Below are 13,663 nucleotides of genomic sequence, written 5' to 3'. Positions count from 1 at the left end.
ATCTGGAATACAGGCCCGTGTGAACATCCCAAGTGGGCTCTGTAGAACACCCGCCGGCCCTTCAATCCAACTGAAAGAGTCACACACTCGCGGCACCGCCAAATTTTGACGCTTGTCCTCAACCTCTATAACCCCTCCGCACTCTTTTGCCCGTTTGGTCACAGCCACTTCCCGAAAGCTGTACCTCTTTCAACTCCGTGAATGCCGCTTCTGAGCAGCCTGCGCCCGCTTCTGAGCCTTAGATTCCCGTTCGGCTATCTATCCAATCGTCTTCCTTTGTCTAATCGTCTCTGCCGTGCAGCTGCTGATAAGACCTTCTTTGTGCTTCCCTCCAAGCGCTTTGATTCATTCCCGACTGGCATTCACCAGTTCCGATTTGCCTCTTCCAAATCAGCCCGCAACAAACTTAACGCACCCAAAATGGCTTCCAACACCACCACCCTCAAGGGCCAGCCCCTCGACCGCCCCGCTCTCGATGCACTGCTCCGCCGTCGCATGTTCTACACCCCGGGCTTCGAGATCTACGGTGGCTCTGCCGGTCTCTTTGACATGGGTCCTCCCGGTGTTACGCTCCAGGACAACATCATCAGCCTGTGGAAGAAGCACTTTATCAACGAGGAGGCCATGCTTGAGGTTGATACCACCGTTCTGACCCCCTACGATGTCCTCAAGGCCAGTGGCCACTGCGACAAGTTCACCGATTGGATGTGCAAGGACCCCAAGAACGGCGAGTTGCTGCGTGCCGATCACTGGGTCAAGGACACCCTCAAGGCCCGACTGAATGCCAACAAGTTGGCTCGTGGCGAAACTGTCGCCGAGGAGGAGGACCCTAAGAAGAAGAAGAAGGCCGCCAAGGTTACTGCCCAGAAGCTGACTGACGAGGTCGTCAAGGAGTACGAGGAGATCCTGGCCCGCCTTGACAATTACACTGGTGCTGAGCTTGGCGAGCTGATTGTCAAGTACGACATGAAGAACCCCGCTACTGGTGTCATTCCCGGCGAGCCCAAGCAGTTCAACCTGATGTTCCAGACCCAGATTGGCCCCAACTCTGCCAACGTTGGCTTCCTGCGCCCCGAGACCGCTCAGGGCCAGTTCCTGAACTTTTCCAAGCTGCTTGAGTTTAACAACAACTCCATGCCCTTTGCCTCCGCCTGCGTTGGTCGCTCTTACAGAAACGAAATCTCGCCCCGTGGTGGTCTACTACGTGTGCGTGAGTTCCTAATGGCAGAGATCGAGCACTTTGTTGATCCCGAGAGCGGCAAGAAGCACGCTCGCTTCGCCGAAATCGCCGATACCGAGCTGGTTCTTCTGGACCGCCACACCCAGCAAGATGGTAAGACCGACGTCCGCAAGGTCAAGATTGGCGAGGCCGTCTCCAGCGGTCTGGTCAACAACGAGACCCTGGGTTACTACCTGGTACGCATCAACAAGTTCATGGAGAAGATTGGTGTCGATATGAGCAAGCTGCGTTTCCGCCAGCACATGGCCAACGAGATGGCCCACTACGCTGCTGACTGCTGGGACTGCGAGCTGCTGACCTCTTCTGGCTGGGTTGAGTGTGTTGGCTGCGCCGACCGTGCTGCCTACGATCTGGAGGCCCACGCCAAGCGCACTGGCGCTCCCCTGACTGTTCGTGAGCGCCTGGACACTCCCATTGAGGAGGAGAAGTGGGAGGTTGAGCCTAACCGTAAGGTCTTTGGTCCTCTGTTCAAGAAGGATGCCAAGACTGTGGAGAACCACCTGCTCGCTCTGCCTCAGGAAGAGCTTGCGGCCCTTTCCAAGAAGCTGGCTGAGGATAAGAAGATCACCGTCACTGTCCCCGGTGTTGCTGCTCCCTCGGACATTGGCGCTGAGGCCCTGAAGATTGAGCTGAAGAAGAGCATCATTCACACTCGCGAATACTTCCCTCACGTCATCGAGCCCTCTTTCGGTATTGGTCGTATCATGTATTCTTTGATTGAACACAGCTACTGGACCCGTGCCGCCGACGATGGCGGTGATGAGGCTCGTGGTGTAAGTCTAGCACACGACAATATTCCATTTTCTTAAGCTTTTTTGGCATGGCACTAACATTATCATGATCTAGGTCCTGTCTTTCCCTCCCACCATCTCCCCCACCAAGGTCCTTGTTGTCCCCTTGTCCAACAACCCCGACTTCAAGCCCCTGACAGACAAGATCTGCCGCAAGCTGACCAGCCAGGGCATCTGGGTCCGGACTGATATTTCGGGTGCCACCATTGGCAAACGTTACAGCCGTAACGACGAGCTGGGCACCCCTCTGGGTATCACGATTGACTTCCAGTCGGTCGGTGACAACACCGTCACCCTGCGTGACCGTGACTCGATGACGCAGGTTCGTGGAGACGAGGACGTGATCATCGAGGCTGTCCGGGCCCTAGTCGCCGGCCAGAAGACCTGGGCGGATATCGAGAAGGAGCTGCCCAAGTTTGACGGCCAGAAGGCTTAGATACATGAGTTTTGCTGGAGGCAATGAATGTGGCTATTTTGCATCTTTTTTTGTCTTTGTGCGCCGATGGGGTTTAAACGAAATCGGAGTGAGCACCGGGCTTTACCGTGGCTAATAGATTTGAGGCGATCATACTTAGTTATATACGTAATGACGATGAAGTCTAGAAGGGTCAAAACGGATCAGAGATACAATAGACAATAAAAAAGTAAAAGTCGAGTTTCTTCTAGTTTGAGTGGTATTGAGACGATGAGAATTTATGACCTGGCGCTAAGACTATGGATACGGTTTTCAGATCGGATATATCGAATGGTCTAGGCCGATCTGAAGCACTCTGCTATGACCTGGAGAGAGACTCAAACTCGATGATGCGCACATCTCAAGCATGTTTAGTTTAGGGTACGAGCGCATGGATGTCTACACGTGTGTGGTAACAGATGAAAGAAAACAAGATGTGCGAGCATGTTTTCTGTTTTACTTCCTGCAAAACCAACCCTTTGCTACAAGGACTTGCAAGTTGCTGTTCTCCTCGCTCATTCCGGCGCATTTAATCTTCTTCTGTTTCCTCGCTGTCGCCTCTTTTCTCCCTTGGATGTCCATGTTTCTGAGTTCGGCAGGGCAGTCGGTCTGTGTTCTGGAAGCTTTCGCAATATGCGTGTGTACATGGTGGTTCCTAGTTCACAGGAAGCCTCGGGGCACGAGAGCTGATGAGAGGCTGATCCCTCCGAGGGCACAGCACGGCATGTAGCGTACAGTAAGATGAATCGATATTGATTCACAAGAAGCGCAGGCAGCAGTTATACAAGCGGAGGTGAGGTATAAGCTGTTGGTTTCCGTGGATGAAAGTATCGTCAGCTGCTCTTAAACAATATACCGTGTTTATTACACGCTCACCCGGTAAACAAACAGGATGCGATTCGCAAAGAGGCTACTGTGTTTCGATTCAGGGACGAAGTCTTCTCAAAGCCAACAAAGGCGTCTCACTCATTTTAAATCTCATCCAAGTGAACAATCCCCCCGCCCTCCGTCAAAGAGCCGGCAGCAGTGCATGGGGTCAGATTTAAACGCTGAAAGTACACGGATTTGCGGGCTTTGTTGCGCAAGGTCTCGGCTGTGGAACAAGTACCTGCAACCGTGCAGATAGCCTCTGGCCACACACGGTGCTTTCATCACTTCTGCAAGTGTTGCCCTGGCTTGTCTCGGCTTGGGGCGAGAAAAGAAAAGGAAGGGTGTTCATCGCCTCTTTCCATGAACTGACATGAAGCAGGAATAACTAGTTGGCTAGTTACAAGAAATAGCCAACTACCAGTGCAATTATGCATGTGCATATGTACATATGAAAGCCGGGTTATGCCATCCCGGGCCGTGGCCGCCCCGACAACATCGCGAAACTGGGCAGGTGCAGGGCTTGCTGCCGAAAATGTAGAAATGTGTGTGAAGTTTTCTCAAGGAGCTCCACCTTGTCCGAGATCAATTCCTTCAGACCACGCAGCGCAGCGCATCGCCATCGCCATCGCCATCGCCGTCACATCAATATAGCCGTCCGCCAGGTTACATAGCAGCCGGCTTTTATCTTCCACCTGGGGCCAGCTCTTCCTTGTTCAGCCCGGAGTTAATGGCCCATTCTATTGAACTCAAAACTGAAGCTCCGCTTCTGTAGAGCCCTGTCTACCAGGCTAGCCGCTAGCTATGTTATGCAGGTGGGTGTCTTCGTCCCATCCTACATCTCTCCCGCTGAGCTGGCAGGTAGTCGTCCCATCAGACGCACCTTCGCCGTGTCCAATCTGCCAGTTACTGGCTGCTGACCTATGGCTGGCGCCTGCTCTAGACTGAACCTTGGCCCTGGCGGGCTCTTCTGCTGCAACCCCCGGCCTTGCCTGGATTCCTCCGACCTCGACGTGTAAAATAACCCGCCTATATATTGCTACTTGCACTACGTGTACACGTAAAGCCGCTGTCCTACCGCCACGGCCCAAGCACAAACTCCAGTTGACTCGACATTCATTCCTGGCTAGTCCTTGCCGCCGCTCTTGTTCTGTTCTATTCTGCTACGGCTGAAGTCGCGACCCCTCATTCCTCTGATTGTTTGTTCATTTGCCTCAGCCCCCCGCGCATACCCTGCGAAACATAGCGAGTTCCATATAGCCGCACTAAACCCAACCACGCCCATGTAACCAAGTACCTGCAAGACGGCCAATACTTTAACTACTTGTAGGTGCTGTCCCCAGCGCTCACCAAATCAGCGCTGGAAGTACAAACACACCCACCGCCCGACCGCCCGCTATACTACAGGCGTCATCAAGTATAATGCTTGTATACACAGGCGCAACCTACAGCACAACCGCCTAATGTGTCCCTCCGTTCGTCTGCTACGCTTGCCGCTACCACCACCACCAAAACCAGACACGGCAACTCACAGACCCCTCCATAATAAGCTGACCTAAGATTTGTACATGTACAGACAAGCACATAGTCCTCCTCGCTCCTTGTTTTGAGCCACAGACGACCTTGTTTACCAGGGCGTTCAGGCTTGTCTGTTCAGAATTCAGAAACACTGTCGTTTCTTCCCCAAAACGAAATCCGATCGCCTCTGTTTACATAAACCTGCTGCCTCCCCCTCCTCCAACATCGCGCCGAGCCTTGTACGTTGCTGTTCTTTATGATGGCAACACCAAAAACGTAAGTCTCATGCCTGCCCTTTTACTGCTTGCTTGCTCCCTCGGCTTTTGCCTTGAATTCTGTGTTCGGCTTGAAAGCCGTTCGTTACCTTTGCTGCGCCCTCCCCGCACACACACACATACATTCATACATCCATCACTGCCACTGGTGGTTACGCCGTCTACTGAGTCGCCTCCAACGACAAAACCCGCCATTTGGATCTAAGGCGCAGGAGCAGAGTCACATCTCAATTAGTCTTCTTCTGGTTTCCGTGCCGTGCCCCAGAACAGGTCAGATCACCATTTGATGTTAGCTCTCGACAAAGCTCAACGACTCGAAATCACCGCAAGCCGCGCATTCACGAGTCCCCCAATACATACACCACCACCATCGCCGACACCTACCATATAGAAATCGCCAGTGGCGAATAGTAACTATCGAGACTCTTACACTAGGCTTGTGGGATCGTCCCACCCTAGCCAAAGTTTATTCACAATACGTGGCGCAACATGTCTAGAAAGACTGCTCGTCTGTAGTCGTCTTTAGCCTACTCTGTAGATTTGGCCTTGTCTGTGCCATCTCCAAGTCTGCTGCTTTTGCACTACCTCCCACCATCTACGATCGCACTATCTACTTAGATAGTGAAACGATAATCTTCTGCCTGCCTTCTAGTGAGCGCAGGCGACGGAACTGTTACTAGACACAGTTAGGCCTGTGACCACCAGCACAAACATCCACCACAGCACTACCACCCCTTATTAACCAATCTATTGATCCTCTAACTACTTGCACACACACTTATCCGCCCCTTTTCCGTCGCTCCAGCCCAAATCCTCCTCCTCTCCTCACCCCAGCAGGTCAAAGCTTTCCCACATCACCTTACTTTTACCTCAGAGACAGCTCCAGCCAGGCGCCTGCAAGTTCAAGGGCTTTTTTATCCGCACGTACACCCACTACATACCACTCGCTCATTCGTTCATTCGCCCCATTTTCACCGGTCGTAAGCGGCAATACATCACCTGAATTCAAATAATCACCCACCACCCACCACCCACCGAACGACTTTGAGCCGAGCACCACAAAACGACTGCAGCGTACCTTTTTTTTTACCAGCCACCATGTCTGCTAACACCGGCGGCAGCACTTTTACCCCAGGCCAGTTCATGAACCCAGGCCCCGCCCCTCGACCACCTGGCGACCGACCCAAGCTAGCCCTCACACCCAACACCAATCTCCCTGGTAGCATGAACAACATGGCGATGGCTTCCATGCGAAGCGCGCAACCCTCAACATACTCCGGAACCACCATCGCGCTTCCCATCCAGACTCGGCCCATCAACAACGGCAACGATGGCCAAGGTGGCGTCGCTGTCAAGAAGGAAGGCTGGGCCCAGGTCAAAGAGGGCAAAAACTTCATTCAGCCCTGGAAGAACAAGTTTCTTATTCTCCGCAAAGAGTCGCTTGATTTCCACAAGACTGAAGGCGGGAAAATATCCTATACCCTGTTCCTACGTGACGTTGTCAACGTAGGTCGTCTTGAGGCCGCCGGCACCATTCTAGAAATCAAGCGCAACCCCAACGGCCCCTCCAACAGCCCCGGTGATGACGACGGCGTCACCAAGACTCTTCAGATCAGAGTCAAGAGCGACGATGACCTGTACGAATGGATCGATTTAATCTACGGCTCCTGTCCCGGACTCGGTGGTGTCAGCAACCCCACCAACTTCTCCCATGCCGTACACGTCGGCTTCGACCCCTCGTCGGGTCAATTTGTTGGCCTTCCGCCCGAGTGGTCCAAGCTGCTCAACAACTCGGCCATCACCAAGGAAGACTACGAGCGTAACCCCCAGGCCGTCTTTGAAGTTCTCGATTTCTACACCGATCTCACCAAGGCCAATGACCAGCCGCAACAATACAACGGTGTCCCCAACGGTGCCATCTCCAAGCCCATGGCATACAACGGCGGTGGTGCTTCAGTAGCACCCCCAAGACAGATGACGCCTCAGCGTCAACCTACCTTCGACAACATGTCCCAAGCGCCTATGCGCCCAACTCCTCCCGACCAGAAACAACAGATGCAGCAGCAGCAAATTGCTCAACAACAACAACAACAGCAGCAGCAATTACTACTGCAGCAGAAGCAACAGCAGCAGCAACAGGATGCTATGCGTGAGGAACAGCGCAAAAAGCAGCTTGAGGCCCAGCGCCAGCGTGAACTCCAGGAAAGGGAGCGTCGGGAGCAGGAGGCCTACAACGCTTCAATCCCACAAACAAAGATTCCTTTGGCCAAGCAGGAGCTTGGCGGAGGATACAGCAACCCCTCCTCAGAACGCTACAACCCTACTCGCGCAGCACCCTCGACTCCCAAAGGTGCTGCATCTCCTGCTCCTCTTCGTGCCCAGCGCCCAGCACCTCCAGCGCCTGGTCGCATTCCTACCTCTGCCAACTCCTCGCAACGTCCTCCGCAGTCTTCATCCGGCCCTCGCTACCAAAACACTGGCCCCAGTGGCTCTTCTCAACCACGTGCTTCCCCTGGGCCCTCGGCTACTTCTCAACAATCCAGATTACCTGCTCCTGTTAAGCCCCTCAATGTTTCCAAACCCACACCTGCTCCTCCGACAGCTGATGATCCTAGAAAGGATGCTGAAGCCCAGCTCAGCAAGCCCCGCAAGGAAAACGTGCGCATGTCCACCATGTCAGAGGGCGAGATCATGGCACGTCTACGCGATGCCGTATCAAAAGAGGACCCCAACATATCGTACCAGAAGCAAAAGAAGATTGGTCAGGGTGCTTCCGGCTCCGTTTACGTTGCCAGAGTCAAGCCTGACACGACCTCGAAGCCTGCGCGTAGAGTTATTGAGAGCAACGAAGCTCGTACTGGCCGGGCTGACAAGCCCGCCTACGTGGCCATTAAGCAGATGGATCTTGCCAACCAGCCTCGCAAGGAGCTGATTGTCAATGAGATTCTGGTCATGAAGGACAGCCGCCACGAGAACATTGTCAACTTTGTTGATGCTTTCCTACGCAATAACGGTGCTGAGCTCTGGGTCGTCATGGAGTACATGGAGGGTGGCCCTCTGACTGATGTTATTGACAACAACTCTGTGATCACGGAGGAGCAAATTTCGACCATTTCTTTGGAGGTAAGTTCCACTGGCACACTAGTAGACCTAACAGGCCTAACGTTTCGGTACTTGAATATTAACGCTTTGTTTAGACTTGCCGTGGCTTGCACCACCTCCACTCCCAAAACATCATCCATCGTGACATCAAGTCGGACAACGTCCTACTGGATGCTCGGGGCAATGTTAAGATTACAGATTTCGGTTTCTGTGCCAAGCTGTCGGAGCAGCGGTCGAAGCGTGCCACCATGGTGGGCACTCCGTACTGGATGGCTCCCGAGGTTGTTAAACAAAAAGAGTATGGCCCCAAGGTGGACATCTGGTCACTGGGTATCATGGCCATTGAGATGATCGAGTCGGAGCCGCCGTACCTGAACGAGGAGCCGCTAAAGGCTCTGTACCTGATTGCCACCAACGGCACGCCCAGACTCAAGCGGCCGGATAAGCCCAGCAAGGAGCTGCGCGACTTCCTGTCGTTCTGCCTCTGCGTCGATGTCCCTAGACGAGCATCGGCAGAAGAGCTTTTGCAGCACGAGTTCCTCAAGCATGGCTGCTCGCTGTCCAGCTTGGCAGACTTGTTGTCGTTCAAGTTGACTGGTAAATAAATCGAAGTCCTTTTTTTTTCTGTCGCGGTGAACGGGAGGTTTTGAAGACAAAGGCAAGAACAGAAAGAAAAACAAAAAAGAGAATGACGCGAACCTTTTTACCTAATATATATACTCCTTTTTCTTTCTTCTTCTTCTTCTTCCTCTTTCCTTCCTTCAATGACGGACATGGAAAGTTTCACGTCTTTTTTGGAAGAGGGCGAGAGAGTTGAACAGGGTTTGTGCGAAAGGCAGAGGGAAGGGGGAGCTGTGCTGGATCTACATACGCAATGCTACGAGTACACAAACTACCACATGCAATCGAGGTTTGGGACAGGCGAAATGACGACTGACAAGACGACAACGAGTCATGGAGGTGTCAAGGCTAACGCTACCCGGGACCATCTTTGCATTTTCTTCCTTTTTTTTTTTTTTTGATGTTGGTGTCATTTTCTTCTATTTCTTTTCCTTTTCCCTCATGGACTGTCTATTATGGTTCATGTTTCTCATGCAATGTCTCTACTCCTGGAATACCTAATGTTATTTATTTTACGTCTTTCGATCTCCTTCTTGTTGTTTTCTAATCTCGTCTTGGACACATTACCTTTGGGTTGTTTTATGTTGGTGGGGGAGGTGGAGGAGGGGGGTCTTTTGCTCTTTCTATGTTTTTTTGCTGGGCTCTCTCATCTGTATTTCATCATGTGGTCAATTTGTTTTGAGACTCTGTTGAACATGATTTGAAGTTTGAGTTGATTTGTCTAACTAACTAGTTATTATTCAATGTGGAATAAGATACATGGAGAGAGCATAAGACTGCCCCGCTGTGAGGCGGGTACATCATCACTTCTTGCTCTGGGCCAGAGTAATTTGGCATCTTGATGAACAAGCGGGCGGTGATGTTGAGCCCAAGTCTCTAGTCTTTGGACATTGAGATTGCCTCTTATGGCATCACCAGATCTTCAATGTCTTCTTAGGTCGATTTTTGGGGTAAATTATCCTGTAAAACTGGGTTTCAGGTAATACATCAATCACATTTATATCGTCATCTTGCCTAGCCTAGAGGGCCGTCTTCGCTGGGCCGTCACTGGAGGCGAAGTTCTCGGCATCAACGTTCCCGGTTAATGCCTTGGTCGCACAGTTTTGATACAGACAACACGTCATGTTTGAGTTCAGCGACATCCAAAGTCTTTGGAATGAAGAATTTACGATTTGCGCTATCTACCCGCCCTGACCTCCTTTAGGCCTAAGCTCTTAGCTTTACTAATTGCAGTCAACCCCCAGCTATTCCTCTATTCGGTTGGTCTTTTACTAGAAGCTTGTCACTGACTTGCTTATATGGTGGACACCACAATCGGCAAACATGGAGACGGGGGGAAACCCCACGTTGCTGTTGAAGCTGCAGGAGTTGTGGGAGAAACGGGCAGTCTGCCCGCTTGTGGTCTGGCTTGAGGCAGATGTAGCATTTGCCGTCCAGCTTGTTCTTGGGCTTCTTCCGAGGGGCCGAGGACGTCGGTTGGTTTAGGCCCTACTGCGTCGTGGCTGCGGTGCGCTGTTCGCGCTCTAATGCCATCAACTGGCGGATGATCTCAGAAGCGGGTACTTTGGACTCGAGACCGAAATCGATTGTATTCTGCATAGCCGGCGGCAGTGCCGGTGCTACAAGAAGCAGCAAGCAACTGCGGACCGGGGCCGGCGGGGTGTCCTCCGTCTCCAGCTCTTTGAAAAAGTACTGGTGGTCCAAGAGTTGGTCCCACGTGTCAGAGATGTTGCCTGTGTACACGGGAGAGCAGGTGGCTTTCAGTGCCGCCTTTTTCTGGTATTTTAGGTAGTTGACGGACTTCCTCCGCAGCTGTTCAAGCGCCTCGCGGGGGATTTTGCAGAAGTCCACCTCACTTGCCCAGCTGTAGTTTAGACCCGAGATCATGGCCCAGGCCGTGTTCCTCAACTGCTCAGATGTCGGGATGAACTCTATATCAGTAGGAGGGACCACAAGAATAAGTCCTTCAATGGCCAGAAGTCTCATCAACTTTTTCTTCCAGGCATGCTTGTTGAAGCCATTGAGGGGTGTCCTCATTTACAATGCGCCGCTCATTTTGGTTCGGGAATAAGACTATGTCGAGATAGAGGTTGTGTGCAGGAAAAGCGTAGAAGAAACAAAAACGTATCGATCAATGCACCGGGCTCAAAATTTGTTGGGAAATAACGGAAAAGTGGCGCCACGCTGGGGAGTTATCAGCTTCTGACGTAAAGGTAACTTTCGTGACACACGCTGTGGGTTGCGGGCCCAGACCCAAATGTGCTCTGGGGGCGGCTTCTGCTCCTCTTCTGCAGAGGGAACAGGAAAGCACGGCGTCCTCGGGGTTGAAGCGCCGGCCGGCAGTAGTTTGCGAAATCGCCGCGTCCAGACTGCGCGAGCGAGCTTGCGATCTGCCCCGTCTAGAGCGCTCTTCCAGGCTTTCCTGAGGGCCTCCACTGGTCAGCGCAGATGAAGTTGCACGGCGCAGTCCTCCTCTTCACACCACACACCACACACGAAAAGCAGCGTTGAGGCGGGATCGAAAATACCTGCGGGCCCCGGAAAGCCACATGCCGTTCGCCCATGTGTCTGCCCCGGCCCCTCAATTTGGCTTGTGCGTCGGCGCGCTCGTTGCCCATGACGTCGGAGTGGCCAGGGATCCAGATCGCTTTCACCTCCGTCTGGGCCATGGTCTTGGCCGCGATTGGGCAGAGCCAGGACGTAAGCGGCCCGCACAAGTGACCTAAAGCCCCTCCGGAGGCGCTCCTCGGAGGTTCTGGGGTTGACGTGCCAAGACGTGAGTCGTCTCACGGCTGCGATGTTGTCAGAGTTGACGCAGACCTTGCGGCACGGCGGTTTCACCCGCAAATTTACCTCGGCCAACCTTGCATCACCATTTGACTTGACTTGACTTTATTTAACGTGACTAAGCTACATGAAATGCATTACACGGTCTGCCGTGAGGCGGACACAGGCCCTCTCGGGCCTGCCAAATATGAGAAGACCTTGGTCATCGGGGCCCTTCGACCCCCGCGCGAGCGTAGGACAACCAGTAAATGGAATTCTGCATGCGACCTTGATTGATTGATTGATTCTTTATTTACCTGTCTACTCGCGAGGTATTCTCGGCATACGACAGGGGACTACAAGTAGTACCAGAAATTACATACAGAAACAGAAACCTAAAATCCAAACCATGCATACAGAAACCCCCCGCACAAAGTGTCATGACTAAAGTGTATCCACCCGCCCAGCCCAGAGGCTGTCCTTTGCTTGTGTGGCCCCAAACCTGGCCCAGAGTCCTGGCCTCGCCGCTGATGCAGACCAAACATAAAAACAAATACAAAGGAAACAACAAAGGGAAGTACAAATAAAGAGAGAAACAAGTAGGAAAAAGGGGAGGTGATGGCAGCGCAAACGCGCTAAGGGGGAGACCCCGAAGGTACGCCGTCTCCAGATGGCAGAGGGAGCGCGGGAGGGGCCGCGTCTTGCGCCTGCGTGTCCGGCCTCGTGCGGCGGTGAGCCAGCAGGGCCGTGGGGGCTTTGGCTGCTTTGGCGGCCAGCCAGCAGGCTCCGCGCTTGGTACCGATCAACTTCTGAAAGAAGCTGCTGGACACCCGCTGTGGGTTGTGGTGGCAAACCCAGATGTGCTCCGGGCTCGTGTCGGCTCCGCAGAGGGGACAGGAGAGCACGGCGTCCTCGTGCTCGAAACGGCGGTGATAGGCCGCAAAGTCGCCGTGTCCTGACAAAGCTGTCAGCACCGCGCGGGCGAGGTTGCGATCGGTCTCGTCAAGGAGACTTGTCCAAGCCTTCTTCGGGGCCTGCACCGGGCGGCGCAGGTGAGGTCTGGAGTTGCGACCCTCTGCCTCCCACCAGGCGCGAAATGCGGTAGTGACCCGGGCGCGGAATTCACTGCGTGCCCAGGAGAGTGACATGCCAGTCCTTGTGGTGATTATGTCTGCACCCCACCTGGCTTGTCTGTCGGCGAGCTCGTTGCCCACGACATCGGAGTGGCCTGGAACCCAGATCGCTTCCACCTCAATGGCTCCATCTGGCCACGGTCTTGGCCTCGGATGGTTGGCGTCGGGACGTAGCCAGTCCGCGCAAATTGTTTGGGCTCTCCGAAGGTGTTCCTCGGAGGTTCCGGGCTTGACGTCCCGGGACGTGAGTCTACTCACCGCTGCCATGTTGTCTGAACAGATCCAGACTTTGCGGCACCGCGGTTTGTCCCGCAGGTCGACGGCGGTTATGGCCTCGGCAATGGCCAGCACTTCGGCGTCGTGCACCTCGGCGCGGAAAGGGACCGGGCGGTTTCCCGAGAGCAGGACTTGTCCCCCCTGGATAATTACCCAGCCGGCGCCAACCCTGTTCGGACTCAGCTTCGAGCCGTCTGTGTATAGCCACAGGTCTGAGGGGGGGGAGGAGCGGACCAGAGCGAGGTGTGCTGCAGCGGCAGCCTCTTTGTCACCCCGGATCGGGGCCCGGGTCGAAGGTAGCTTGCCCTTGCACGGCGGCGGGAAGCTCGTGGACAGCTCGTATGGAAGCATACTCCTGAGCTCACCCAGTATGCCCCACATTGGCCTTACTGTGGTGGAGGTTGAAGTCGCCCACTACCACAGACCGCTGCATGCGACCTTGCATCACCACCCACGGCCCAAGGAAGTCTGGCGGTCGAGGGACAGCTGCGAGAAATAAAAAAAAAAAAAAAAAAAAAAAAAGAAAAAAAAAAGGAAAGAAAAGAGAGTCAGGATTAAATGATACTCGAGACACTTACGTGTGTATCGACAACGACAGGATTCGAACCTGTGAGGGCGAA

The 13,663-nt window shown here is 53.5% G+C and overlaps 4 protein-coding genes across 4 annotated transcripts; 2 read left to right on the top strand and 2 right to left on the bottom strand.

The window, feature by feature from the left end:
• Positions 1-420: 420 nt before the first annotated feature.
• Positions 421-2,467, top strand: BROUX77_002940 (uncharacterized protein; the record flags this gene model as incomplete). The annotated part of the gene is made up of 2 exons (XM_073747536.1): positions 421-2,013; positions 2,087-2,467. 2 exons carry the CDS (start codon positions 421-423, stop codon positions 2,465-2,467), a joined length of 1,974 nt encoding a protein of 657 aa, XP_073608022.1.
• A 3,776-nt stretch (positions 2,468-6,243) lies between these two features.
• BROUX77_002939 (uncharacterized protein) lies at positions 6,244-8,852 on the top strand (the record flags this gene model as incomplete). The annotated part of the gene is made up of 2 exons (XM_073747535.1): positions 6,244-8,268; positions 8,343-8,852. The coding sequence occupies 2 exons, from the start codon at positions 6,244-6,246 to the stop codon at positions 8,850-8,852; spliced, it is 2,535 nt and encodes an 844-aa protein (XP_073608021.1).
• Positions 8,853-10,356: 1,504 nt separating this feature from the next.
• Positions 10,357-10,905, bottom strand: BROUX77_002938 (uncharacterized protein; the record flags this gene model as incomplete). The annotated part of the gene is made up of 1 exon (XM_073747534.1): positions 10,357-10,905. One exon carries the CDS (start codon positions 10,903-10,905, stop codon positions 10,357-10,359), a length of 549 nt encoding a protein of 182 aa, XP_073608020.1.
• A 1,364-nt stretch (positions 10,906-12,269) lies between these two features.
• On the bottom strand, positions 12,270-13,424 carry BROUX77_002937 (uncharacterized protein; the record flags this gene model as incomplete). Its single annotated transcript, XM_073747532.1, has 1 exon — positions 12,270-13,424. The coding sequence occupies one exon, from the start codon at positions 13,422-13,424 to the stop codon at positions 12,270-12,272; it is 1,155 nt and encodes a 384-aa protein (XP_073608019.1).
• Between the last annotated feature and the right edge of the window lie 239 nt (positions 13,425-13,663).

This window comes from Berkeleyomyces rouxiae, assembly GCF_048999995.1.
Source record: "Berkeleyomyces rouxiae strain 22BRR77 chromosome Unknown BrBRR77_ptg000002l, whole genome shotgun sequence".
NCBI lineage: Eukaryota > Fungi > Ascomycota > Sordariomycetes > Microascales > Ceratocystidaceae > Berkeleyomyces > Berkeleyomyces rouxiae.
Note: the sequence above shows the minus strand (reverse complement) of the source record. Positions and strands in the feature narration are given on the sequence as shown.